Below are 27,583 nucleotides of genomic sequence, written 5' to 3' on the forward strand. Positions count from 1 at the left end.
TGCTTGAAACTGGCATTAGAATGTAAAGAATAGTGGAGACTACCTTAATCAATGCAAAAGAAATCACTCTATAGTGAAAAAGATTACAGCAAACATGGTCAATTCACACGGCAATTGATTTGTTTAGGCCTTCCAAGTCCAAAAGTCTATAGCGTGTGGGGCCTCCATGCAGACATGCAGTTGACCCTATTTTCCGGTCTTTCATTTTATTATTTTCTACTTTGCTTGTCCACTCAGCTCAACAAACCAACTCCGGAGTACTCGTGCCGACCAATTAAATGTAGAAGGGAGGAGTACAATAATTTTTACAATATTTCTAACGTGGTTTTTGGTTTTAATCCCATGTCTATATATATCTACGCAGCTTTGCAAGTGGAGCTGGTGGAAAACTCTTGTCAGTGGAGAGGAGATGGCTGCAAGATGTCTTCCATATGTTTGTTTTATTGTACTACTCATCTTGTTGCGTATTTGCACGGAAGCACAAGCTGGCCTGCTAGGGCCTACTCCTGATGAGGAAGGTGATGATCATGGGTTTTTCTTCTTCGTTCTGTCTATTAATTTATGAGGGTGAACTTTGGAAATGGAAATCTATAAATTCAGGCCTCATCCCAATGAAGCTTTTAGTGGCAGCATGCCATATACATTGTGGTATGAAGAAGGGCAATACTGCCATCTAGTAGACAGTTATCTATGGATACACAATGGTGACTTTACTGCTGTAATTTGGCCAGCTTTCAAATGTGGAAGAATTAACCAGAATTCGTTGAAGTCTCAAATAATTTTGTCATGGAATTTACTAAATCAACAACAAAAAAGTTGAGAAACTACACTTCCAATAAAAAAAAAAATTAACTTTGATAAGATTGATGTGTGCAGTGGAAGCCCTTGGTGAAATAGCTAGAAAATTAGGGAAAAAGGACTGGAAGTTCAGCATAGATCCATGCCTTAATGACAGTACAAGCTCGTACAATAATAGTGTCAGCTGCAGTTGCCACTACCCTGGAGGTGTTTGTCACATAGAACTCATGTAAGCTCTCTTCCACAAAATCCTTAAATAATTTTCTTGATATAGGGTTTTCTATGGTTGGCTTAATTTTTTATGATTTATTTCTGTTTTGGATTTTTAGGTTTTAGGATTTAGTTCTTTATAATTAATTCTTCGAAATGTGATATCGAACGTTTTTGGAGAAACTGTAGTTACTATCTTATGCTATTATTCTATTTATAATATTGTTTTTATTGAAGTGTCAATTTATTCGATTGATATCTTAATTTAAATAATGATCCAAAGCAACCAAAATATGGGTGATAAAAATAGTAAACGGAATTTTATTCGTGTGTGTTCTTCAGATTGGAGAGATGGGTTACGTAGGATATTTCTAAGTGAAAGCTAAATCGTTAGAGATTCATTATGAGATTGGGATTGGTGGTGTCTGTTTAGTAGAGAGGAGTCGACGTATTTTCTGAGAGTTGCGTAGGCCAAGCGTAGTTTGGCTGATGAAATTGTTGGAGGAGTTGATCAAAGGAGAACACCCAAATGAATTTTGTAGGACATTTCGAGTGGGCAATCCGACGTATATCATGCCGCAACGGGAAAACAATCATGGCAGGTTCCTGGAGTTGTCGGATGCATCAACACATTTGTCGTTTGTGGGAAGTTAGAGCTGTGGAGGAGAAGATGAGCAGTAGCTGTTAACAAACATTTGATCATGTGCAGTGATAATCAATGAATGCTTAAGGATTCAGAAGAATTATAATTTTAGTTAAAGCACCATAAGGTCAAGAAGATGAACAAATTTTGGTCAAGGCAGTGAGAAATATGATGTCTTGTGATATACTGATTATGATACAGGTGAGAAAGGAATGATGTGGTTGATACCAAGATGTAGGTTCTACTTATAGTATATAGTGGCATCATGAAAGTTCTCAAACTAGAGTGCTAGACCCTTTTGATATTTCTAATCTATGCTCAGTCACCCTTGCTCCAAGCTCATAATTTCAAAAGTTGAACTTTTGATTGGATTATGGTTTACTTGTTAATATCATTTCCATACAGAAAACTTAGTGGGGAGGATCTTGCTGGTATACTTCCATCAGCTCTGGTGCAGCTACCATACCTGAAGCATATGTAAGATGAGTAACCATTATTTGTTTTGCTTATTAGCGCCCAGAAATTGATTTATGCTTCTGATTGCAAAAATTCCTCTTGATATAAGTGACTTCTCGGTTCATTTCCAAGGTTATCCAATAAATGATCATTCTTATTGAATAAGATGAACTCACTGCAGGTCCTTCACTGGGAACAACTTGTCAGGACCAATTCCAACCTACTTGGGAAACATAACTGTTATAGTTTGTATGAACGGTTTAAACACAAAAGGCGGAGGCTATTATATTATTCAACTTATGTTAACCTAATACAAGCATCCTATTATATAGGATTAGGGAAATACCATAGAGACTAAAATACCCCCAAAACCCTAATGACTCAAACCCTAATTCTTCTAACACCCCCCCTCAAGCTGGAGCATATACATCATATGAATCCAGCTTGGAATATACAAGCAAACGAAAAACAACTAGAAAACATATTCTAACATTCCCCCTCAAGCTGGAACTGCTTGGACCACACAAGTTAATTAAATAAAACTTCAACGCCGGTCGAAAACTCGTTGGTAACTTGAACAACCATTTGATCGGTTCTCGCCGAAAAACACCAAGGCCGGTCGAATGCAACGATCACTTGATCGGTTCTCGCCGGAGAATCCAAGGCTGGTCGGATACATCGATCTTGGGATTGGTTCTCGCCGAAAAACACCAAGGCCGGTCGGATGCATCGATCACTTGATCGGTTCTCGCCGGATAATCCAAGGCCGGTCGGATACATCAATCACAAACAACAAACAAACAACAAATTTTCACATGATTAACCAACAAGATTCGCCGAAAAACAAATATTGGAAAAACAAAAAACTTTGCCGGAGCTTCGCTGGACATACGCCGGAACTTCGTCGGGGCTTCAAAACTGGCCGGAAACACACAGAACAGGCTGGCAATACCTAAAAACAGAAGAAAAACACTGAAAAACAGAACAGAAACAGTCACTGGAGGCTCGCCGGACCATTGCCGGAGCTCGCCGGAACTTGCCGGAGAAGACAGAACACTCCGGCCACTTCAAAAACAGCAACTACAGAATCAATAGAGGGCCACACAGTAACATTTCAACACCAAAAGCATCAAATCGTCGGAATATTTTTTTTTCCCGATGGTCGCTGCAACTTTTCCGGCCACCACAGAACACTCCGGCTGCTTCAAACAAGACAGAAAACCACCGCAGAACCATCCGGCCAGCATCACAGAACATCAAAAACAAACAAAATATATATATTTTTTTTTCTCACCGGAAGGAGTTCCGGTCACCATAAAACAAGAACAAAACAGCTCTACGGAACTCTTTGGAGCTCTTTGAAGGTACTGCCCGTGTGGGTTAGCCCACACAGGCAGTGCTGCCACCAAGAAGAAAATTAAACTACCCAAGAATCGAAACAAGCTCTAATACCATGTTATAGTTTGTATGAACGGTTTAAACACAAAAGGCGGAGGCTATTATATTATTCAACTTATGTTAACCTAATACAAGCATCCTATTATATAGGATTAGGGAAATACCATAGAGACTAAAATACCCCCAAAACCCTAATGACTCAAACCCTAATTCTTCTAACACTCCCCCTCAAGCTGGAGCATATACATCATATGAATCCAGCTTGGAATATACAAGCAAACGAAAAACAACTAGAAAACATATTCTAACAATAACCACTCTTGAATATTTGTATGCTCTTATTATGCCTTTCTTTCACACAAATCATTTACACTGTAAAATCATGTCATAGTTTTGCTTGGCCTGGGCTTGCTTTAATTTTTAATGCGTTATATTCTCAGGAGCATAGAGAACAATCTGTTTTCTGGAACTGTTCCACCTGAGCTTGGAAATTTGGTTAACTTGGAGACTTTGTCAGTATTTCTTTCTCCTCTTTTGTTTGACTTGTCATATCACAGTTGTGTTAGTCATTTCTAAATTCTCAATGATTTACTTAATCGCTTTACATTTGAATTGCTATGAACTTTACTTTTTCTGACTGCAGGATTCTTAGTGCTAACAATCTAACAGGAGAGTTGCCTGTGACTCTCACCCGCCTAAACAAATTAAGAGAATTGTAAGTGTTTATAAAATTTTACACTACCGTACTTATGATAACATTAGATTGCTACTTGAAAAATCCTCAATGTTCGTGTAATTTTATTTCCTTCATTTTCGGCCATGTGCAGTAGGATTAGCAGTAACAACTTCACAGGAAAGTTACCAGATTTTTTCCAAAGTTGGAAGTAACTTGAGAAATTGTAAGTCTGTGTTCCTGTTATCCATTCTAAATCTCCTTCATGTAAAAGTTTTAGGATGTATTGTTATTGACAGAGAGATCCAAGGTAGCGGTCTCAATGGGCCAATCCCTTCTAGCATATCTGTCTTGAAAGATTTAACTGAACTGTGAGTTAAGCTTTCAAAGTTCATATTTCTTGAGTTTTGTTATCACTATAAATTCGTATTTGCAATAATTCCTTAATTGTGCAATTCTATGCAGAAGGATCAGCGACCTGCATGGAGAAGGTTCAGACTTTCCGCCTTTAATGAACATGAGAAACATGAAGGAATTGTGAGTAATTATTTTGATCATAAAATGCAATGGAATTAGAATAATTGAAATGAACTGTTCAGAAATTGTGATAATACAAACCGAGTTTGTTTTGCAGAAAATTGAGCAGCTGTAACATCTCTGGAGAAATCCCTGCATATATACCAAATATGACACATCTTGGAAAACTGTAAATGTGTTCTGCTCAGGGGAATATATCTTTGTGGTTATCATTATTATGAGATTATTATACTGTCAACACATTCATAGACACATAATTAAATATGAGTTTTCCTTCTTCTTTTTTGTTGCATATGTATATATTTAGGTATCAAAGTTTTAAAATGTAGGGAAAAATATATTTTATCCTCTTGTGATTAGGCATAAAATAGGGAACTCCCTTGAAATTCAATGCTACATCTTGTCTTGTTAAGAAATTAAAATCTTAAATCAAGGTGTTCTTTATGAATAACTTATGCCTGTAGTTTATATATATGACCACATTCTAATGGTAGTGGCCATTTTTATCTTGTTTATTATATACAGTTTAGTTGTTATTAAACAACTTCCTCCCATGACATCCATTTTGCTCTATACTTGCAGGGATCTCAGTTTCAACAGATTGGAAAAGGAAATTCCAGAATTCGAAGGTCTAAAAAATCTGACGAACATGTAAGCTATGAATACTTATGAGAGAAACTAACGTACATTGCAATGCATAGGAGACCTTTCAGATTTTGTGATTCTATGTATTGTGCAGCTTAGTTGTTGAACCATAAGAGTAGTCTAATGATATAAAGTAAGAGTTTGACCAAAATGTGATTATGTTGCTTACTAAATAGGTATCTAACAAGCAACTTGCTTACTGGGGACATTCCAAACTGGATCAGGAACAGTAATCAGTATGATTTTTGTACTAAAATTTTTCAAAATTTTCCAAGAGGTTTATTTTCACTTCTGTATTTTCTTTAGGCTGCAGGGGAAATTACATTAGAGGAATGTGTTTGTTTGTAGGAACATAGATCTTTCTTACAATAATCTCACTCGAAGCCTCACATATACTTGCACGGGAACAATTCTGTAAGAATATTCTTTTCTTTTACTTTAGCTTTGAACATTTAGCTCTCTTTTACCCTCTAATCTTTGGAAAAACTTGTTTGTCATTTCTTCAGGAATTTGTTTTTAAAAGCTTTCATGGACGGGAAAACTCGTAAGCTTCTGATTTATTTTACTTTTAAATGTCAATTTATTTCCATACTCTTCTTTCTTTCCCTACACTAATCAAGAACACTTGGTGAGTGCCCAGACGACAACCAATGTTCAGAAGGTAATATAAATTTACACATCTCTTTGAATCTAATTATGATTTGATACTTCAATTTTGTTGGACCTTCTTTTCGATAATTTCAAATGGGAAACAAAGCCCATTTAATATTCAAATTATAAATTTTAATAAAACATGTAACATTATTTTTGTTCCATTATGTTAGTTTGTATCAGAATACCATTAACATGCTGTTGTTTTGTGTAGATTACAATTCATTGCATATTAATTGCGGTGGAAGCAATACAACTATTGGACCCATAATTTATGAACGGGATATAGACCCTGGAGGTCCATCAAAATTTTATGAAGCAGGAGATAAATGGGGATTTAGTAGCACTGGACACTTCCAAAATGCTAAAAAAAATGACCAAAATTACATAACAAATAACGTATCTGTTCTTAAAATGGATGACTATGAATTTTACATGTGTTATAGTTTGTATGAACGGTTTAGACACAAAAGGCGGAGGCTATTATATTATTCAACTTATGTTAACCTAATACAAGCATCCTATTATATAGGATTAGGGAAATACCATAGAGACTAAAATACCCCCAAAACCCTAATGACTCAAACCCTAACTCTTCTAACACTCCCCCTCAAGCTGGAGCATATACATCATATGAATCCAGCTTGGAATATACAAGCAAACGAAAAACAACTAGAAAACATATTCTAACACTCCCCCTCAAGCTGGAACTGCTTGGACCACACAAGTTAATTAAATAAAACTTCAACGCCGGTCGAAAACTCGTTGGTAACTTGAACAACCATTTGATCGGTTCTCGCCGAAAAACACCAAGGCCGGTCGGATGCAACGATCACTTGATCGGTTCTCGCCGGAGAATCCAAGGCTGGTCGGATACATCGATCTTGGGATTGGTTCTCGCCGAAAAACACCAAGGCCGGTCGGATGCATCGATCACTTGATCGGTTCTCGCCGGAGAATCCAAGGCCGGTCGGATACATTAATCACAAACAACAAACAAACAACAAATTTTCACATGATTAACCAACAAGATTCGCCGAAAAACAGATATTGGAAAAACAAAAAACTTTGCCGGAGCTTCGCTGGACATACGCCGGAACTTCGTCGGGGCTTCAAAACTGGCCGGAAACACACAGAACAGGCTGGCAATACCTAAAAACAGAAGAAAAACACTGAAAAACAGAACAGAAACAGTCACTGGAGGCTCGCCGGACCATTGCCGGAGTATTGCCGGAGCTCGCCGGAACTTGCCGGAGAAGACAGAACACTCCGGCCACTTCAAAAACAGCAACTACAGAATCAATAGAGGGCCACACAGTAACGTTTCAACACCAAAAGCATCAAATCGTTGGAATATTTTTTTTTTCCCGATGGCCGCTGCAACTTTTCCGGCCACCACAGAACCCTCCAGCCACTTCAGACAAGACAGAAAACCACCGCAGAACCATCCGGCCAGCATCACAGAACATCAAAAACAAACAAAATATATTTTTTTTTTTCTCACCGGAAGGAGTTCTGGTTACCATAAAACAAGAACAAAACCCACACGGGCAGTGCTGCCACCAAGAAGAAAACTAAACTACCCAAGAATCGAAACAAGCTCTGATACCATGTTATAGTTTGTATGAACGGTTTAGACACAAAAGGCGGAGGCTATTATATTATTCAACTTATGTTAACCTAATACAAGCATCCTATTATATAGGATTAGGGAAATACCATAGAGACTAAAATACCCCCAAAACCCTAATGACTCGAACCCTAACTCTTCTAACAACATGAATGCACGTGTGTCTCCCCTTTCTCTCACATATTATGTGTGGTGCTTAGCAAATGGAAAATATAATGTGCAACTTCACTTTGCGGAGATTGTATTGAGAGCCAATAAATCTTCGTATAGGTCTTGGAAGACGGATATTTGATGTTTATATTCAGGTACTAAATCATATAAGTTATGCATTCCATGTTTTTTGAAGATGATTTGATTCAATTGCTTAATATGTTGCAGGGGGAACTAAAGCTAAAGGATTTTGATATTGAAAAAGAAGCAGAAGGGGTTGACATAGCAGTCATTAAGAACATTACAGCAGTTTCAGTTACTAATAAAAGTCTAGAGATTCGATTTCAATGGGCTGGGAAAGGGACAACAGCTGCTCTAGAAAAAAGAACATATGGTCCTCTCATATCTGCCATCTCTGTGAATTCTAGTAAGTAATGTAGTTGGTTCTTTATTCATTCTTTTTCCAGTTGACATGTTAGTATGTCTCTCTCTCTCTCACACACACACACACAGAGACTTACCTGCACTTCATGATCTTTTATTATCAACTATTTTTTGGGAAACTATACTTAACCTCATCGAACTGACACCTCATTTACAACCACACCACTAAACTTTTAAAAGTGAAAATCGACCCCCTTAAATTATGAGGCACATTCACTTTGCCCACACATGACTGTTAATTTGAACAACATTTTGAAGAAGGCACGTATAATGGACATCTTAAGTCGTGTGGGTCATGTGATGTATTTTCTATCCAAGTTAACAGAAAATTCTGATGGAGGGGGCAAAGTGAAAGTGCCTCATTTAAGGGGTTCAATTATCACTATTTAAATTTGGTGGGATGATTGCAAGTGGGGTGCCAGTTTGCAGGATAAGTTTAGTTTCCTCTTTCTTTTTTTAAAACCTAGAGCAGATTGGTGAATAATAGATTGAATAGCAGATATAGCGGAAGCTGTTGTATAATTAGTGGAAGAACAATCCAGATGCTGCCTTTCCCTTCTTCTTTTCCGTAGCATCTTTGTACATTCCTATCATATCGTGTTTCGGATTGATCACATAAATTTGTGCCTTTATATACAACACAAATATCAGAATGCAATCTTAAGATTAATCTTCTTGCAAATTTTTCTTTTTCATATAGATTTCAGAGCTAGCAATTGGAAGAAAGTCATTGCAATTGGAGCCGTAGTTTTCGCAGTATGTGTTATTTTTATGATTTTGGGCGTTCTTCAACGGAAAGGCAGTTCGGGAGGCAAGATATCAAGAGAAAAAGGTAATAGGTACTATGCAAATCTTGATGTAGAAAGGATTAAAAAAAATTCAATTTCTGCAACTATATGAGTAGTCATTTCATGTATTGTGTTTGAAGGACTCAATACTCTATTGCAGACTTCTAATAGACTTTTTTCTTTTCTTTTTTTTTTGCTTTATGCCTAGATGAGGAATTAGCGATCCAAACTAGAACCATGAAAAGCAGCTACATGATTGCCTAGAATATGAACCAGTCGTTATAATACTTTTTGAAAAACACCCAATGACCCCAAATAACAACTAGAGGGGGTGAATAGGTGTTTGGAGATGATCACAACCAACAAAAATATCCAAACCACAATAACAATCACCAAAATTAAACTAAGGAGTAAAGAAATAAGACACAAAAAATTTTATGACGAAGTGGAAGCCTTTTGAAAAATTATTCAAAAGTAAAACCACTCTTGAGGCTGCTAACCTCAGGAAACTTATCCACTATAGTAGAAAAATTACAATAAGTTTATACTTACAAAACCCTTGTAGTTAAAATTTGACCTGTACCCAACAAATGACTCGTTCGTCTTTTATCGAAGTAGCTCTAGAACTCTTGCCTTTCTTCTATAACATTTCCTCTACAACCAAGACCTCTAGTGGCTAAAGTTTTTGATCTGTGTGGTTTAATGGAATAGAGAGATTTCAAAATCAAAGCATAGGAAGATATTCACTCTCTAAGAACAAGCTGCCTTGGACAAAATGATCTCATTCAAATGCCACTCAATCGAGGTTGCAAACAAGCTATTTTTTCCTTCACTTTGAACCAAGTTTTTGATATCTTTTGAAGACCAACTTCAACCTCAAACCTAGACTTACAACATAACAAGTTTTGACATTGAATTTGCCAACATGAAACCTAACAGTACGTGAAATTAGAGTGTTGCATTTTCAACTATCTTCGTAAATGAGCTCACCAGTTTACTATGTAAATTTTAGTTCATTGCTTATTTTTAAATTTTAATTGATGGTGCTGTTTATGAGAGCAATGATTAGATAGTTAAAGCTCACTACTTGAGCATAATATATCTTAGAATCAGTCCATTTCAAGTGTGGGAGAGGAAATGGGTAATTGACTTTGAGTTGATTTGTTTTCACATATCCACACAGTTGTATAAGATTGAGCTTTTTCGTAATAATTGGAGTTGGTGTCTTTTAGTTGCATTTCTTGGTATGGTTCTCTAAAACATCATCTAATTAATCTAGAGGCACTCAAATACAAAATTAAGTAGTCTAATTTTTTTCTAAGATTCTGTCAAACATCTTAGGCTCGTTCTTTTGACAGAATTGAAAACATTGGATCTGCAAACTGGTTTCTTTACCTTCAAACAGATCGGGGCTGCCACTAACAACTTTGATGCTGCAAATAAGATTGGGGAAGGTGGTTTCGGATCCGTCTACAAGGTATCCTAGATTTCATATTCCTTTCTTTCTCTCTCTTTTTATTTTATCTCCTATTTTTGTGAATATTTTGCATGCATGTTCTTATTTGTTTTCTTTCATATTGGTAACATAAATTATAGGAAAGTCTTATGTGAATACTTGAAAGTATGTATTTTAAATGCAGGGAATATTGTTAGATGGTACTATAATTGCCGTTAAGCAACTTTCTTCAAACTCAAATCAAGGAAACCGTGAATTTGTGAATGAAATCGGCATGATATCTGGTTTACAGCACCCAAATCTTGTTAGACTTTATGGATGTTGTATTGAAGGGAATCAACTATTTTTGGTATATGAATACATGGAAAACAATAGCCTAGCATGTGCTTTGTTTGGTAAGCATAATGTTTTTATTTTAGTATTTTATTTTGACTTGAAGCATAAGTTGATGAATTCCCAATTGGACCATCTACAAAATATGCAGGTTCAGAGGAATACCGCTTAAAACTGGACTGGCCTATGAGGCAGAAAATATGTCTTGGCATAGCAAGAGGTCTAGCTTTCTTACATGAGGAATCAACACTAAAAATTGTTCATAGAGACATCAAAACTACCAATGTGCTACTGGATAGGGATCTTAACCCAAAGATTTCTGACTTTGGTTTGGCCAAGCTTGATGATGAGGAAAACACCCACATCAACACCCGAGTTGCAGGAACAACGTAAGCTACCTTTTTCCCTATTTCCTTCAATGTGGAGTCTTTCTGTAATTCTATTCTTCCTTTTCTTTTGGCCTCCCAAGGATCAAGTACTATTGACATCCTGGATTAAGTATTTGGTACAATTTCTACTTGTTTGCTGCTTACATTTGCAACTCAACCATGCTTATACAGGAAAATTCATAGCTACATGAATTATATATCTACCAGTATTCATGCCTGGCAAACTTGCCTAAACATGAAATATGTATTATTAACCTGCTATAACTATCATATGCCTCAATCCTTGATGTATCAAAAAATCAGCTTAATTTCCTCATAAAAATAAAATTGCTAGATACAAGAAAGCAAAAAAGGAAAAAAAAAAAAAAAACAATCTGTCTATTAGACTATTAACACAAACGCTCTGACTCCTAAATCATGTTCTTTGATTGCATAATTACATGATGTATTTCTGGTACCCAAGTTTCTCTTGATGTTGGACTTTGTTGAATATGAAAGATCAGAGCTTCATACTATTGGCCTTTTTTTTTCTCGAGCATTCATACTAGTGATCTAAGTCATAATATGATTTTTATTTGTAGAGGATACATGGCACCAGAATATGCATTATGGGGTTACTTAACCAATAAAGCAGATGTTTATAGTTTTGGAGTAGTTGCATTGGAAATTGTCGCTGGAAAAAACAACATGAATTATTGACCAAATGAGAAATACGCATGCCTTTTAGAATGGGTAAGATTGATATCTTTCTTTTAATACACTCAACTATAAATAATGTTGGGAGGCCTGATTGCTTCTTTGTCCTTTTTTTTTCTTTTTTCTTTTTCTTGAAGGGGGTGAGGGGAAGGCATTTACCCTTTCTTTTTCTGTGTATGTGGCTGCTTTGTTCTCATATGTTGATTGGCTACTTCTCATTTTCATTCTCTTTTATGCTTATTGCAGGCGCTTGTTCTACAAAAAGAAGGTAATCTAATGGAGCTGGTTGATGCAAAGTTGGGTTCCAAGTTAAATAAGGAAGAGGCTATTAGAATGATCAAAGTAGCTCTCTTATGCACTAATCCATCGCCAGCACTTAGACCCACCATGTCTTCAGTGGTAAGCATGCTCGAAGACCAAACCATTGTTGATGAAGTCACCTTGGATCCGAGTATATATGGCGATGAATTGGGGTTTAGTGCCTTGAGAGACCAGTTTGAACAGCTCCATTCAAAACCAACGATCACAAGTGCAGCAGAAAGCCTTATGAATTCATCAGATATGATTTGGGTCGGATCTTCTTCTACATCTGCCCAAGATCTCTATCAAGTTAATCTTGATTCTCAGTAATATGATGTCTCCAATATCATTTGTATTTGGTATGATGTCTTTCATTCTCTTCTTCTTGACAATTTATTTATATGCCTAGAACTACCATTAAAGTAGAACATAAAGGATAATGGTAGAGTGAAACAGAGCTTGACTAGTTCCAGCTACAAGTAAATCTACAACATAGTTTGGATTCGTATGATGTCTTTCATTGTCTCATCCATTAGACAATGGACACTTTTTTTCTTAGTTTGGTTTTCACATTTTCTATTTAGAAGAAGAAAAAATAACATGAGAATTCCAAGAATTATGAATTCAATTCTATGATGCATTACATTAATTTAATCAGATTAGATGTATACATTAAAATAGGTAACTGTATCTACTATTTCTATAATCCCCATTTATATTTAGGAGGTCATTTGAGTAACATTTGAAAATACACAATAAATAAAATGTTGTATAAAATCTATTAAGTTACTATGGTTATTTTAATAGACAAAATTGTATGTAACTGGTGACGCAACATTCTGAATCAAGCAGTAGAAAATAACAAAATAAAATAAGTTAATCATACAAAACATCAAAATTTATGTGGTTCATCTTAACAAAATAAATTTCACTATTAAAACATAAAGTACAAAATAATAGTCATAAAAAAATCACTCAAACCCAATACATTCAGAGCCTTGCACTCTTCACAAAAGAAGAAACTTTCTCTTGCTCTCTTGGTGTGGTTGCTCACAAATTTCTCATTTTTTTTGTGTATTAGGTGGCTCAAAATTTTGTCTCTCTATGTCGTGTAGCCGGATTGCACGGATTGAGATTCTTAGCAATTATCTGCTCCAAATTGCTAGTATTCTGGATAGGCAATTGTGAGAGGGCCCACCTACCTAAACATAACTCGATCAAGCACCTACTAGCCCCTATAAGTACTCTCTCACGATTGCCTACCCGAATTGAAGTAATTATTGGAGATCTTAATTGGTGTGACACTCTCTTCGGTAGTGTCTCTTTTTGTTTTTCTAGCCGGATTTATGCCCCTTTTATAAGAATAGATGTTGGTTAGGTATTTAATGGAGGCTACCAAAAACTCATACTTGAAGACTATCACTGTATTTACTGGTGAATAGTTAAAGATTATCACCAAACTAACCTAACTAAAGTAGAAGTCTATTTGCATTCAACATAATTCTCCTATAAATAGAATCATGTTATATTGTAAATATTACTCAAAGAAATAAAAGTTTAATACAGTCTTAGAGCTTAATCTATGACCTAACCAAGTATATCTTTGTGCTTAAACTTTAATATATTCATAATAGAAGTATCATAAAAAGAAGAACATAAGTTGCCTCCCAATAGGATTTTAACCTATTCTAAAAGTTGTAGAGACTTTTTGTCCTATCCGTTAGACAATTATAGACACTTTTTTTTTTTTTCTTCTTAGTTTGATTTTCACTTTTTTGTCATTCAAAGAACAAAAATATATGAGAGATAAAGGTTGTGCCCAGTAGATAATTGGTCCACGCACGTATCCCTCTTTTAGTTGGCAATTGTTGGACGCAAATGAGCTGTTTGTTTGTGTACTTTACTTTCTATTGTCTCCTGGAGGCCGACACTCGGAAAAATATCATAGAGGAAAGTGCTTTACATCTGTCAATGAAATCGACCCTGCATTATCTTCGTCAATGAAATCGAGATGTCATGTCACACAAAGTACAAAATTGTTCAACTTTACTCCCCAAGGCGTCGGTCACATCTACTTATCTTTTTAAAAGCATTAATTAACTTTCTAGCGACTCCTTCTATAGTGTTTGACAATGGAATGAATAAAAGGTTGAACAATATTGTAACAGATTTAATTAATATAAAATAAAAATATAAAAATATTTTTGTATAAAAAGATAATAAAATTTATTTTGTAATAATTTTTTTATTTGAATAATAATAAAAAGTGATTGATATAATGTAAAAATAAAAATATTTAGATTAATTTAAAAAAAAAAATTTTAAAATTTTTGAGTTTAATCCGATCCTTTGCCAAACACAGCTAAAAGGTCTAAGAAAGCAAAACAAAGACAAGAAAATGCTTTACCTCTAGATGTCATGTCACACAAAGTACAAAGTTGTTCAAGACGGCGGTCACACAAAGTGCAGAGTCCCACCAAGACACCCGTCACATCTACTTATCTTTCTAAAAGTATTAATTAAGTTGTAATTAGAACTCTATAAATTTTTTCTTAAAGTATAATATCTCTTAGTAAATAATTAATGTGTGACTTAGGGTTTGTTTGGTGTGCGTTTGAGCAGTTTAAAAGTACGTTTAACACTCAAAATATCTGTTAAAAAAAAAATTTATTTGGTAAAAAAAATTAAAAGCACTTGTAAGGGTCTAAAAAGTCTAAAAATGATCAAAATATACATTTGGCAAATACTTCAAAAGCAAAAAGCATTTTTTTAACTTAAAACTCCATTTTTCAAACGTAACCCAAACATGCTCTTATCACCCATAAATTCTTTTAAAGTCCTTTTCTTTTTCTTTTTTCCTTTTTTTTTTTTTTTTTTTTTTTCAAAAACTACACAGAAAAGCGACATGGAATGGCGGCTCACTGGCTCACATGACTTGATGTCAATATGGGAAACTATTTTGCTTGGCTTGCATGGAAATCTGACCAGACTCTGTTTTTCCAAAATTTGAAGTTGCTATAAAACTAGGCTGTGTTTGGCAAAGGTGGGCCAGATCGGACCCAAAAATAAAAAAAAAATCTTTTTTCAAAATTAACTTTAATATTTTTACTTTTTACAACACATTAATCACCTTTTATTACTATCCAAATAAAAAAAATAACTACAAAACAAATTTTTTTACTTTTTTATACAAAACATTCTTATTTTTTTCTCTCATATCAATCAAATCTGCTACAGTACCATTCCACTCACATTTTCCATTCCATTGCCAAACACAGTCCTAAGGTTTTGTGTGATGGTATAAAGTTTTTGAAATTTTTTTATTAAAAAGTAAAAAAGTTTTATTTTGTAATTATTTTTTTATTTAAATAGCAATAAAAAAAATAAATAAGTTGACATAAAGAATGAATGATGTCATATAAAAAGTGAAAAAATGAGAATATTTTGATATTTATTTTTTTGAAAAAAAAGAATGGTGAACAATAACAAAAAGTTGAAAGGATTTGCCAAACACTACCTAACTGCAATGGCGTGAATCAAAGACTTATCTCAAGTCAAAGAGGCGGGAATACAAATCCAAAGGCCAATCCCCATCGTTGAACACTTGAACTAAAAGGTTATCTGTTGATGAGATGACATTTAATGAATCACGTTTCTGACCAATGTTGAAAGATGGTTCTTTCCATACGTGACGGGTGTTCATTTCACAATTCTGGCTGTCAATTTTCGATTAACGAGCCTTCATATCAAAATAGTCCAACATATAATAGTCAACGGATGCTGCTACATACCAACCAAAGGCTCTCAAAGGAGAATTCTTATCTGCATCATCTCCATGCAAGTTTGGAAGCAAACCAATTAACTTGTTGATCGGTGGAGGAGCTAGAAGATGGCAAGCCAGCCTTGTATTCCAAAGACCACCTTTAGTTTTGTCATGGTTTTAGTGCTCACCATGTGCATGGGAGAAAGCAGAGTAGTCAAAGCACAAGCAGGGCTTCTTCCGGATGATGAAGGTGCTTCCTTTTCTGTAATATTGCATATGGGTTTTTCTTTTTTTATGTTGCTCATCATCTCTAGATTGAAATTTCTACTTATGGAAGTTTACAGCAGCAACAAAGCAGACAGAAAACTACCATCAGCTACAGCTAATATCTGGGTCTTGGAACAAAGCAAATAACTGTTTGATGTGTTTGATATGTGCAGTGGAAGCCCTTCGAGAAATTGCTGCACAACTGGGGAGGAAAGACTGGAATTTCAGTGTAAATCCATGCAATGACTCAAGCTGGATAACACCACATTCAGATGATGAGAGGCCATTGTACAACAGTACTGTCAACTGCAATTGCTCCTCCCCTGATGGTGTATGCCACGTGGTTAACATGTAAGCTCCCTCCACTCACATAATGCCAACTTTATTCTTATTGAAGTTTCTTATTTATGATGGTTAATGGCAAGAAGCAATTAGTTTATGAGTACTTTACCAATTGCTCCTAATGAAAAATAGTTGGCTCCATAGCTCTTGGGTCTCTCTTCTGTTATTCATAGCTCTTAGCTGTGTAATGGACTACACCTCTAACTTTATTGTGGTTAAGGGATCCTATTTAATCTAGAGCATTGATTTGAACTTTTTATGTACACACCCCGCCAATATAAATACAATAATTTGCATTATCCACACGGTGCTACTACTATTACCTTACAATATTGTGGCGGAAATAAGTCACCGGAACACAAACCACAATACATTGTTTATAGTCACATAATCACATCTGTCTTTCCAACTTGTTGGGACAAGAGAAATCCCTCCAAAGGCCCATTACCGAACCACCGGCCCCTCGGGTCGGCATGATGAAAAGGTCCTTATTTACACAAAACAAAGCCCAAGGGCCCATGAAGTATCTCACTGGTCACCTTTGACCCACCCGTGAGCCACTCATGAATGGTCGCCACCCAACTCGCATAGGAGGAGGGTCTTGAGTCGCCAGAAGTGTCTCGAGTCGCCCCTCGAACTATGAGAAGGTTGCCACCAACCCCCCTTGCCTACCAAATTTCTAGCTCGTCACCTTGTCACACCAGCAATAGCCAAGAAAAGTCAAGACCAATAGCGACCCAAGCAGACAGACTTACATCTGTCCCATCACTATATCTTGAGCCCCAGGCCTACACCTGTGCTCAACAAATTTGGTAAACAATGTAGCTCAACAATTCATAAGTTAAATTAATTAAAAAATAATATGATTTTCTCTCCTCCTTGGAAATAGTAAAAATAGATAAAGAAATGATATTTTAAATAGAATAACGAAAGTGGCTAACTAAAATGTTGAGCTAGATGTAAGTATTTTTAAAAAATTGATAGTTAAAATAAAATAAAGTGTTATTTAGCTAAATATTTAGTGAGCCAGACATGAATGCTTTAAAGGGGAGGGGGCTTTTGTTGATTGAAGAAGAAGAAGAAGGGTCGCTGGGGGAGGGGGTGAAAACCCTTAAATTTTCATAATTTACATAACTACCTCAAAAATCATTAATTTTTCTTCTTTCCCCCTTAGTTTATTTCTAATTAAATTAGGCAAATCCCCTTAACTCCCCTAATTATCTCAAATTTTATCATTTAAAATTTTATTACAAACATTTATTATTAATATTTTCCATATTTCCTGAGTAGGGTACTACCTTTTATCTACAAAATTTGTAATCTATCATCTTTTTTTTTTTTTTGACATGCAGATTTCTCAAAGGGCAGAATCTTGATGGTGTGCTTCCACCATCATTGGTGAAACTAACCTACCTCAAGACAATGTAAGAAGAGCTTCCAATTATTTATCTTTCATCTTATTACCAAAAGTTTAGGTTATAAGCTTCTATACTAACATCAAATTTTTCTCTTGCTGATAGTGATGTCAATAGGAACTACCTTAGTGGTACAATACCACAGGAATGGGCTTCTACAAAGTTGGAAAATCTGTAAATGATTCACTAAACTTTTGTGTCCAAGGTTAACCTGTAAAATCTAACTACTGACCTAATGGAATGTATCAAGTGCAGGTCCATCAGTGCAAACAGCTTATCAGGGCCTATTGACTACTTGGGAAAGATTACCACTCTTAAATCTCTGTATGCTTTAGATCTCTATATTAAAATGATCACAAAGTTTCATTTGGTTTAGCCCTTTTGTAATCTTGAAGGACTGTATTTCAGGACCATAGAGAGCAACCTGTTTTCTGGACCTGTTCCCCCTGAGCTTGGGAACTTGGTGGACTTGGAGAGACTGTTGGTGTTTCTTTCTTCCAAATAACATTTCTAAATTCTCAATGATTTTAGTAATAATTTAACATTAGAATTAGTCGAACCGGCCTTAAGTTTTCATCTGGTGACTGCAGCATTCTGAATGCTAACAATCTCACGGGAGAGTTGCCTGCCACTCTCACTAATCTAACCAAATTACAAGAGCTGTAAGTGGTCATAACCTTTTCCTTTGCTTTATTAGCAATAACTTTAGATTTTTTCTTGAAAAATTTTCATCTTTTTATTTCACTCAATGTTGTTTCCATTTGGCCCATATGCAGCAGGATTAGCAGTAACAACTTCAGTGGAAGAATGCCTGACTTCTTTCGAAGCTGGAAACAACTTCAGGAATTGTATGTGATTTTTACTTCAATGCTATGTAAATCTCTTCTACCTGAAATTTTCAGGTGTAATTTGAATCCATTGGAATTGTGTTCTTAACAGAGAGATCCAAGCTAGTGGTTTTGAGGGGCCTATTCCTACTAGCATTTCTGTCTTGAGTAATTTGACCGAGCTGTGAGTTTTGCTTTCTAATTTAACATTTTCGAGTGCATAATCTCTATGATACATTCATGTGATTTTTAAACTAATAAAATGTGTTGCTGAAGGCGATAACAGTTCTTGATTGATGATGCAATTCTATGCAGAAGGATTAGTGGCTTACTAGGAGAGGGTTCATCTTTTCCGCCATTACAAAACATGAGAAGCCTGGAAAGAGTGTAAGGCATTTTTATGTTGTAAAATGCTCTGCAATTGGAATAATGCACCTCTTGTAGCAACACTTACATGAAGTTTGTTTATGGTTCAGGATGTTGAGGAGTTGTAATATCTCTGGACCAATCCCTCCATATATCTCAGAAATGGCAAAGCTAAGTAGATTGTAATTCTTCTGTCTATTATTTCTCTACTTTTCAGTGCAGTACATGGAGATTATGACTTGTATAATAATATTTACATTGAAATGTATGGACTTATCCTTCCATTGGAGCTTCTTGCAATTTGCTAATATTTGGCATTCATAGAAGTTGGAGACCTTTTAATGTTAGCTTGACAGAATAGAATGTAGTATTAGGTGTTAGCAATTCAAGAGATAGGATGGTATCTGCTTTATAATGAATGTGACTTTCAATGCCAAGACAGAATGTTAGCCAAGTATACATATAGATTAGTAAGATAATGAAATTGCATTGGTTTGGAACTCCTGCACATCTCATTAGTTTGGTATGACATGAAAGCCTGTTGCATTTTCAAAAGTTTGCTTGATAACTGAGAGTTTTAGTACATAAACCACACAATACATAAAAGTGACAAGTAGATCTAGAATTTTATTTAGGAAAGGCAAGTAACTTAACAATGGGAGAGGTCATATGAGAAATAAGTCAATATTTGGATGTCTAATATTCATAATACCATGATAATGAGATGAATCAAGGTCATTCAAAAAGAATCAAGGTTGAGACTAGTCATTTAGGTATATCTTACACATAGATATTTGTTTCAGAGTGTGTTTCATGAGACAAATTCTAGCTGCTTAAGCCCATTTCTTCAGCCACCATATCTAGAAATACCATTTGTGTGATTCTCAGTTGGGTTATTCTGTGCAGCTATGTATTCATCAGATACACACTAGGTACTCATTGGATTATTAGTAGAAAATAAAATAAATTTACACCAGGAGTGTTAAAGTATTGATTAACTAATTAAATTTACTTCTTTCTATTATCTTAAACATTTTGGGACAATTGATGATTTAACATAAATTTCCCCACAAAACACTCTCATCTGGGAAACACACATATCTCTTGTCTCTACCATGTTCAGTCGAAAACTTATTTATAATTTTTTGTTCTTAGACCTCTGTTTTTCTTTCTTTTGCAGAGATCTCAGCTTCAACAGATTGGAAGGAAAAATTCCAGATTTCGAAGTTCTAACAAAATTGGACACCATGTAAGAAATCTAAATTCTTGAGGAAGGCTAACTTACAGCCTGATGCCTAGGGGCCTCGTTAGTTTGTGTTAAGCTTGACATTGATTTACTCCCAAAAACAATTCAAAGGTTTTTTGTCCTCTTTTGTTTTTCAGTTTTTGCATAGATGACCCTAGCTAATAGCTTAAGCTTTTGGTACACAATTCTTTTAACTTATTTTGCCATGCAAGGACTGCAATTCAATATAAGTTTTCTATAAGAAAATTTAGTGCAGCAGCAAGTTTAGATACTAAATAATTTGAAACCAGAATCACTAGAATGCAAGTAGCACATATTCACACAATCATCACCTTTAGGATTGTAGCTTAACAAAGAGAGGAGGCAAAAGTTTTAACCCTCGTCGATCCACTTGGAATGGACTACTATGATAACAAGTCATGTCTGAAGGCTTCATACATATGGAATCAGCTCATGGAAGCTTAGAATTTAAATATTTTTTTCTGTATGAACGTTTCAAATAGTAACAATCTGAACATTTCTAACGGCAATGTGATTTTTGTTGATAACTGGATAGATATCTGACGGGCAACTTGATCAGTGGGCCTATTCCAGAATGGATCAAGAGCAGAGATAGCCGCTAGTTAGTTTTCTATCCTAATTTCTACATCATTTTTGCATGAGATTTCCATTCATTTATGTATTACACTTATTTTAGACTGCAGAAGCATATTCATTAAGTTGTTAACATTTATATATCTAGATACGTACACATGAAATCCTACTGTGTGGCCAGTGCTTCATCAGATGACCTCACTGGTTATCAGGTGTGGGGAACATTCTAGCATTTTGCTTCCATCTTCCTCCATGTGTTGTCACCTAGAAAGAGCTTCAATTTTTCATTCCATTGTTTGATGTTTGTTTTTATAGCTTGCAAGTTAACCCCATACTAGTGTTTGTTTAGCTTTTACAAATCCAGTGTGAAGTGTTACAAATGTTGTAATATTGTAATTAGATCACAATGTTGTTTTAGACTACTCCTAATATAAGGCTGGCCTTTCTCAGAACATCCATAAAGATGGTATTTTACTGTATTGTTTCATTGTTTAGCTAATTATGGTAAGCCTAAAGATCTTGTGTCGATGGGTGGTTAGTAAGGTACTAACTTTGTATAGAGTTCTCTGAGTTATGAAACTCTTTTTGTTAAAAAATCAATCTAAATTAGATCAACTTAAATATGAACATCAAATGTATCAATATGGTTGGTTCAATACATTTTTCTATGGGGTGGGATTAGAAAGACTAAAAGAAATTATGCTTTTGTGCAGCCAAATAGACATATCTTATAACAATTTTTCCACGAGCTCTGCACCAAATACTTGTCCAGACAACCTGTAAGAATTTTTCCCCCCCTTAATAGAAACCTACTTGAGCATTACAACTTTGATTTCTTCATCTACCTGTAATCTTTATCTGTGGAACTAACTTGTTTGTAATTCAACAGAAATTTGTTCAGAAGCTTTTCTGGATCGGACAACTCGTAAGCATCTCTTTTGTTAAACTTCTAAGAAAAAGGAGCCTTTATATATATATATATTTCAATTTTGTTATCCTAACTCATCTTCTTTGTGCTACATTTTAATCTAGAATAATTACAGAGTGTCTGAAGAATAATACATGTTCAAAAGGTACATCTATTGAACTAATACATAATTTATATTTCTTCAATTTTTTTTATCAAAAGAAGAAGAAGAAGAAGAAGAAGAAATTGGTTAATCTTTCAGGGTGCATAACAACAAGATTAAACTATCAAACATAATTGAATATCTCTTCAATCATGTTTGGTTGCATCTAATTACCTTGTAATGATACTATCCAGATCAGTACTCATTGCATATAAATTGTGGTGGAAGGGCAACCACAATTGGAGACATCAAGTATGAAGAAGATTTAGACCCAGGAGGTAAAGCAAAATTTGTTCGCATGAAAGATGATACTTGGGGCTTTAGTAGCACTGGATTTTTCTGGGATGCTGCCGGTACCTCAAAAGACTACATAGCAGAAAATGTATCCAGGCTCGAAATGAACGACTACCTATTATACATGAATGCACGTCTCTCTCCCCATTCTCTAACATATTATGCGCGCTGCTTGGCAAATGGAAACTATACTGTGAAACTTCATTTTGCTGAGATAATACTCCGAAACAATAGATCTTTTTCCAGTGTCGGAAGACGGATGTTTGATGTTTATATACAGGTACAGGTAGAAAATCAGATTGTTTTTCTTCTCTGTATTTTATAGAAGATAATTTAACTGAATTACTTCGTTACAGAATGAATTGGTGTTGAAGGATTTTAATATTGAAAAGAAAGCACAAGGAGTTGACAAAGCAGTCATTAGGAATTTTACAGCAATTGTTCAGAATAAAACTTTGGAGGTTCGCTTTTATTGGGCCAGTAAAGGGACACAAGATATCCCAAAGAGAGGAACATATGGTCCTCTTATATCAGCAATCACCATAGACTCTGGTGAGTAACATAGGTTGTACTTTCTGTGTTCCTTTAACATCGTGAGACATTTCTAGTCTATGCCACTCTCTCTTTCATGCTAAGTGTTGAATTTCTCAATATTCCATGTCTTCTGCTCTGGGAGTAGATTGACAAAATAAAAGATGTTTACTATAGAGCGGATGCAAAATAAAATACTTGAAAGAAAGTTAATGTGCAGCCAGGTGGAAGACTTGTCCAGATTTTTGTGTTATACTTTTCTTTTGTTTTTCTTTATTAGTTAATCCATGTCTTGAACCATCGAGATGTATTGTCTCTTACACTAGATGTTATGCTACTACAGACAAGAAAAAAAAAATGCAGTCCTATAATCACTGTTGTTTGCTACCTTTTTCTGCAGATTTCAAGCCTCCCAATGACAGAAAAAAGAAAATATTCATTGGGGTTGGAACTGCAGTTTTTGTGTCAAGCCTTGTTTTCATGATTTTAGGAATTCTTCGGTGGAAAGGCTATTTAGGAGGGAGGACATCAAGGGAACAAGGTAATTTAGTTCAGACGTATTAAGTAGTCAGAACACCCAAGCAGTCTTGTAATGTTTTAAGATGCAGTCCAACATGTTAACCTCGTTCCTTTTGCAGAGCTGAAAGGATTAGATCTGCAAACTGGTTTTTTTACCTTCAGACAAATTAAAGTTGCCACAAACAATTTTGATGCTGCAAACAAGCTTGGGGAAGGTGGCTTTGGAGCTGTATACAAGGTAATCTACTATTCCATCATTGTCTTCTATCTTTGTGTGAAAGCATTATATATATATTCTCTCTTTCACAACTTTTACTGGTTCGTTACATTTTCGGATATAGTTTATACATAACTAATAATGCATACTTTCAATGCAGGGCACGTTATTAGATGGTACCATAATTGCCGTTAAGCAACTTTCTTCTAAATCAAAGCAAGGAAATCGAGAGTTCGTGAATGAAATAGGAATGATTTCTGGTTTACAACATCCAAATGTTGTTAAGCTGTACGGATGTTGTATTGAACGAAATCAATTATTGTTGGTGTATGAATACATGGAAAACAATAGCCTTGCACATGTTTTGTTTGGTAAGCTTTGTGTTTTATCCTTGGCATGAAGAATAGGAATTGAAAGCCATGAATCATATAGGTTGAACTAAAATGTTCAATATCATTGATTGAGCTATATGCACCAATTGCAGAACCAGAGGGTGGCAGAGTGAAATTGGACTGGCCTACAAGGCATAAAATATGTGTTGGCATAGCAAGGGGTCTAACTTTCTTGCATGAGGAATCACCACTGAAAATTGTTCATAGGGACATCAAAACTACCAATGTACTACTGGATAGGGACCTTAACCCTAAAATTTCTGATTTTGGGTTGGCCAAGCTCGACGAAGAGGAGAACACCCACATTAGCACCCGAGTTGCAGGAACTATGTGAGCTACCTTTATCTCTTTCCTTTAATATAAATTTTTTCTTCTGCTCTTTTTGTACAAAATATGCATCATAATGTCTTTAAAGTCAAGTTTTTTCCCCAATAGTAAATCAGAATAAGGTTGAAATTGAAGTCTCCATAAACGAGTTCGAGCATCTAAAGTACCATGGAAAAACTGTTGGCTTTAGTATTGCTGTAGGTTGTTTATGTTAGCCATCTGCATTTGCAACCTAATTGCACATTTATTAGTATCCCTGCGTCACAAACTATTTTCTAAGCATGATACACTTAGGTATGATCTACATACTTAGTTTACCTCAAGCTTATATGAAATTGAGTAACGACACAGACTTCTCATAAAAAATAAATAAATAAACTCAAGAATGCAACAAAAGGATTAGAAAACTGTTTATTCAATACTTTTTAACTTCAATTGATGGATTCTACCTCTAAATGTTACTCTCCTCCTTATACAAGGAGTAAGCAATATACAGAAAATTGTATTTATATTTATACGTTCAGGTTTCCTGTATGGCTAATTGTGCATGACTTCAACTAACAATTTGCAAGGGCAAATATCAGTCACAGATATTAAGTGCAGTTTTCGATGCCTGCAGTAGTTAAGAATATGAACTCTTATTTTTGTTCTTAGTTGAACTTTCACTCTTTCAAGTGCAACAAACTTGTAGGAGATAAAGCAAGCTTTATTAATGGCACTGATTACTTGCCAAGATGCCAATAATTATTAAGATGGGAAATCTAGTACCTAAAATTATTTGGTTATGGAGTTGTTTTATAGTGAAGCTCGTAGCCTCCTACCCAGGAACCCTTACTAATAGAATGATCTTTTTGTGCAGAGGCTACATGGCACCAGAATATGCATTATGGGGGTATTTAACATATAAAGCAGATGTATATAGTTTTGGAATTGTTGCTGGGAAGAACAACATGAAATTCCGACCTAATGAAGATTTTGTGTGCCTCCTAGATTGGGTAAGATACGTCTTCATCAATTGTTTTTCATACAACAAATTAAAAGCGTAATTATGAGCCCTTGTCAATCATTTAATGATTGCTCTATTTGGCTTTGTCATTGTATTTTCCTTCCATTCTAATGCTAGTTTGTTTCCTTTTTTATTTTCTTCTCCATTCTTATATAGGCCCTTGTTTTACAACAAAAAGGGAACTTGATGGAGTTGGTGGATCCAAACTTAGGGTCTAACTTCAGTAAAGAAGAGGCAGTAAGAATCCTTAAAGTAGCTCTATTATGTACTAATCCATCGCCAGCACGTCGACCCACAATGTCTGCAGTTGTGAGCATGCTTGATGGCCAAACTGTTGTTCATGAGTTGATCATGGATACAAGTATTTATGGTGATGAGTTGAGATTTAAGGCTTTAAGAGACCAATTTGATCAGATCTTGGGACAAAGCTCAAGTGACACTCAAAGTCTCATTCAATCGTCAGACGCCACATGGATTGGCTCTTCTGCTACATTATCAAGTCGATCTTAACTCTACGTAAAATCACCATAACATCGCCCTTATGGCGATGAAAAGTTCTTGCTTAATGATAAAAAGGTATATTGAATCCTCTAGTGTGAAAATATTTATGTTTGGTTAACATTCTTGGGAAAAAATGTTGTAACATGAAGTTGAGGATACATTAATTATTAGAAATTCTCCCTATACATGATTAATCATTTGATATGTTCCCATGGTTTTACCCTCCTGCATGAGTTATCTTGGAACATGTTAGAGCAAACTAAGGTTTCCAGCAAAGTTTAATATAGTTGGGCATTATAATGTTCAACCAGCATGTTGGTTGTCGCATTGAAAGTCATATTTAACCCCACAGGAAATTGGATAGGGTCGAAGGGTACTTCGAGGGTCATACTCTTATTTGTGTCCCCTGCTTTGGGAATTTGGGTAGGGTTGAAGGGTTTTAAGATGGTCATGCCCCTTCCCGTCACCTGTTGGTCCGTAGTTTGTTTCGTTGACAAAACTTTGCCTACTTTAATTGTCTTTTTTGGTGGTATCAATTCTTTTGATAGGCCGGATTATTTATTTGACTGATTCCCAAATGTTCCAAGGAAGGCGTTGTCACTTTTGTTGGTTTTTTTTTTTTTTTTTTTTTTTTTGGACATGTCCACACAAGAGGGAGGATTCGAACTAGTGACCTCCGCTTCACAAGACTTGGTCCCCAGCCAATTAAATTACCTCTTGGAGACTCCTTTGTTTTTTAGTTTAAGAAGCTATCCTTTGTATGCTTCTCAAAAGTATAAAAAAATAAAAATAAAAAATAAAAAAAAATAAAAAGTAAATTTCCGTTGTTGCGTGGGTTGTCCTATTTTAATGTAACTATTTTACTCATGAAATAGTGATGTTATGCCCCCTGCCCTTTGGGGGCAATCTTTGGCTGCCTGTGCAAATTGGCTTATGGAGTAGGCATGGATTAGCAAGCCAGATCCTATCAAGACATAGCTTTTCTTGAAATTTTTGCTAAATTTTCTTGGAAACTTACATACAAAAAAAGTGTTTTTGAGGTAAACACCAATTTAAATTATTGGAGATTTTAATCCGAAGAAGAAGAAGCAGATGGGGAGCTAGACAAAGATCGGTTCATTGTCGATTTCCCTTGAGAAAACCTAGACTTTCGAGCTTCAAACTCTTCCTATTCATAATCAAAGGATCCTATAAAACAGCCTCAAATCAAAGCAACATACTTATAAAGAATGTCATTTGCGCCCGAAAGCCAAGCCTTCTCACTCCTAGGTCAACCCAAATATAGTATATTTGGTAAAGAGTTTTAAGACGAAAAATGAGAAAGAAATTGATTAATATGATATAAAAGGTAAATGAAGTTTATAATTTTTTGTTAGCAAAAAATGGTTACATATTATGGGTGGCCCAAAATGTAGAATTTCAAAAATAAAATGACTTCAAAAATCATAATTTCATCAAAATTTAATAATAATCAATTATAAAATTAATTGTAATTTTAAAAAGTCACATAATTTTTAAAGTGACATAAAAGAGACTTCTAACATTACTAAAAAACGAGCCACTCCCAAGAAATAACATTTGTTTTTATCTTTCAAGAAAAGAGACTTCATTCAAAAGTAAATAGAAAAGCTTGTCAGTGAAGCAACTCCAAAACCAATCCTCCAGTAATCTTCGTTAGAGTAAAGGTCAACCAAGATTAATAATAATAA

The 27,583-nt window shown here is 35.2% G+C and overlaps 3 protein-coding genes and 1 pseudogene across 4 annotated transcripts; all 4 read left to right on the plus strand.

Moving 5' to 3' along the window:
* Positions 1-266: 266 nt before the first annotated feature.
* On the plus strand, positions 267-3,202 carry LOC148588058 (putative leucine-rich repeat receptor-like serine/threonine-protein kinase At3g14840). Its single transcript, XM_088513967.1, has 5 exons — positions 267-518; positions 877-1,027; positions 2,057-2,128; positions 2,289-2,352; positions 3,044-3,202. Exons 1-5 carry the CDS (start codon positions 410-412, stop codon positions 3,200-3,202), a joined length of 555 nt encoding a protein of 184 aa, XP_088370093.1. The 5' UTR covers positions 267-409.
* Positions 3,203-3,928: 726 nt separating this feature from the next.
* LOC148588059 (uncharacterized) lies at positions 3,929-5,796 on the plus strand. Its single transcript, XM_088513968.1, has 8 exons — positions 3,929-4,017; positions 4,149-4,220; positions 4,478-4,549; positions 4,644-4,715; positions 4,813-4,884; positions 5,298-5,366; positions 5,537-5,596; positions 5,667-5,796. Exons 1-8 carry the CDS (start codon positions 3,929-3,931, stop codon positions 5,686-5,688), a joined length of 528 nt encoding a protein of 175 aa, XP_088370094.1. The 3' UTR covers positions 5,689-5,796.
* A 2,169-nt stretch (positions 5,797-7,965) lies between these two features.
* Positions 7,966-12,797, plus strand: LOC148588060 (putative LRR receptor-like serine/threonine-protein kinase At1g53430; annotated as a pseudogene). The gene is made up of 7 exons (XR_015911596.1): positions 7,966-8,218; positions 8,936-9,067; positions 10,382-10,500; positions 10,664-10,874; positions 10,964-11,201; positions 11,783-11,933; positions 12,144-12,797. The product of XR_015911596.1 is annotated as a putative LRR receptor-like serine/threonine-protein kinase At1g53430 (transcript).
* Positions 12,798-16,043: 3,246 nt separating this feature from the next.
* LOC132169365 (putative leucine-rich repeat receptor-like serine/threonine-protein kinase At3g14840) lies at positions 16,044-26,104 on the plus strand. The gene is made up of 24 exons (XM_088512302.1): positions 16,044-16,210; positions 16,401-16,578; positions 17,922-17,993; positions 18,090-18,158; positions 18,240-18,308; positions 18,393-18,464; positions 18,575-18,646; positions 18,761-18,832; positions 18,924-18,995; positions 19,127-19,198; positions 19,288-19,359; positions 20,358-20,426; positions 20,980-21,045; positions 21,731-21,796; positions 21,907-21,942; positions 22,050-22,090; positions 22,282-22,661; positions 22,738-22,933; positions 23,313-23,453; positions 23,551-23,669; positions 23,809-24,019; positions 24,133-24,370; positions 25,227-25,362; positions 25,530-26,104. The coding sequence occupies exons 1-24, from the start codon at positions 16,087-16,089 to the stop codon at positions 25,881-25,883; spliced, it is 2,997 nt and encodes a 998-aa protein (XP_088368428.1). The 5' UTR covers positions 16,044-16,086; the 3' UTR covers positions 25,884-26,104.
* Positions 26,105-27,583: the final 1,479 nt, after the last annotated feature.

The sequence above is a fragment of the Corylus avellana genome, chromosome 1, assembly GCF_965113065.1.
Source record: "Corylus avellana chromosome 1, dhCorAvel1.hap1.2, whole genome shotgun sequence".
Taxonomy (NCBI): domain Eukaryota; kingdom Viridiplantae; phylum Streptophyta; class Magnoliopsida; order Fagales; family Betulaceae; genus Corylus; species Corylus avellana.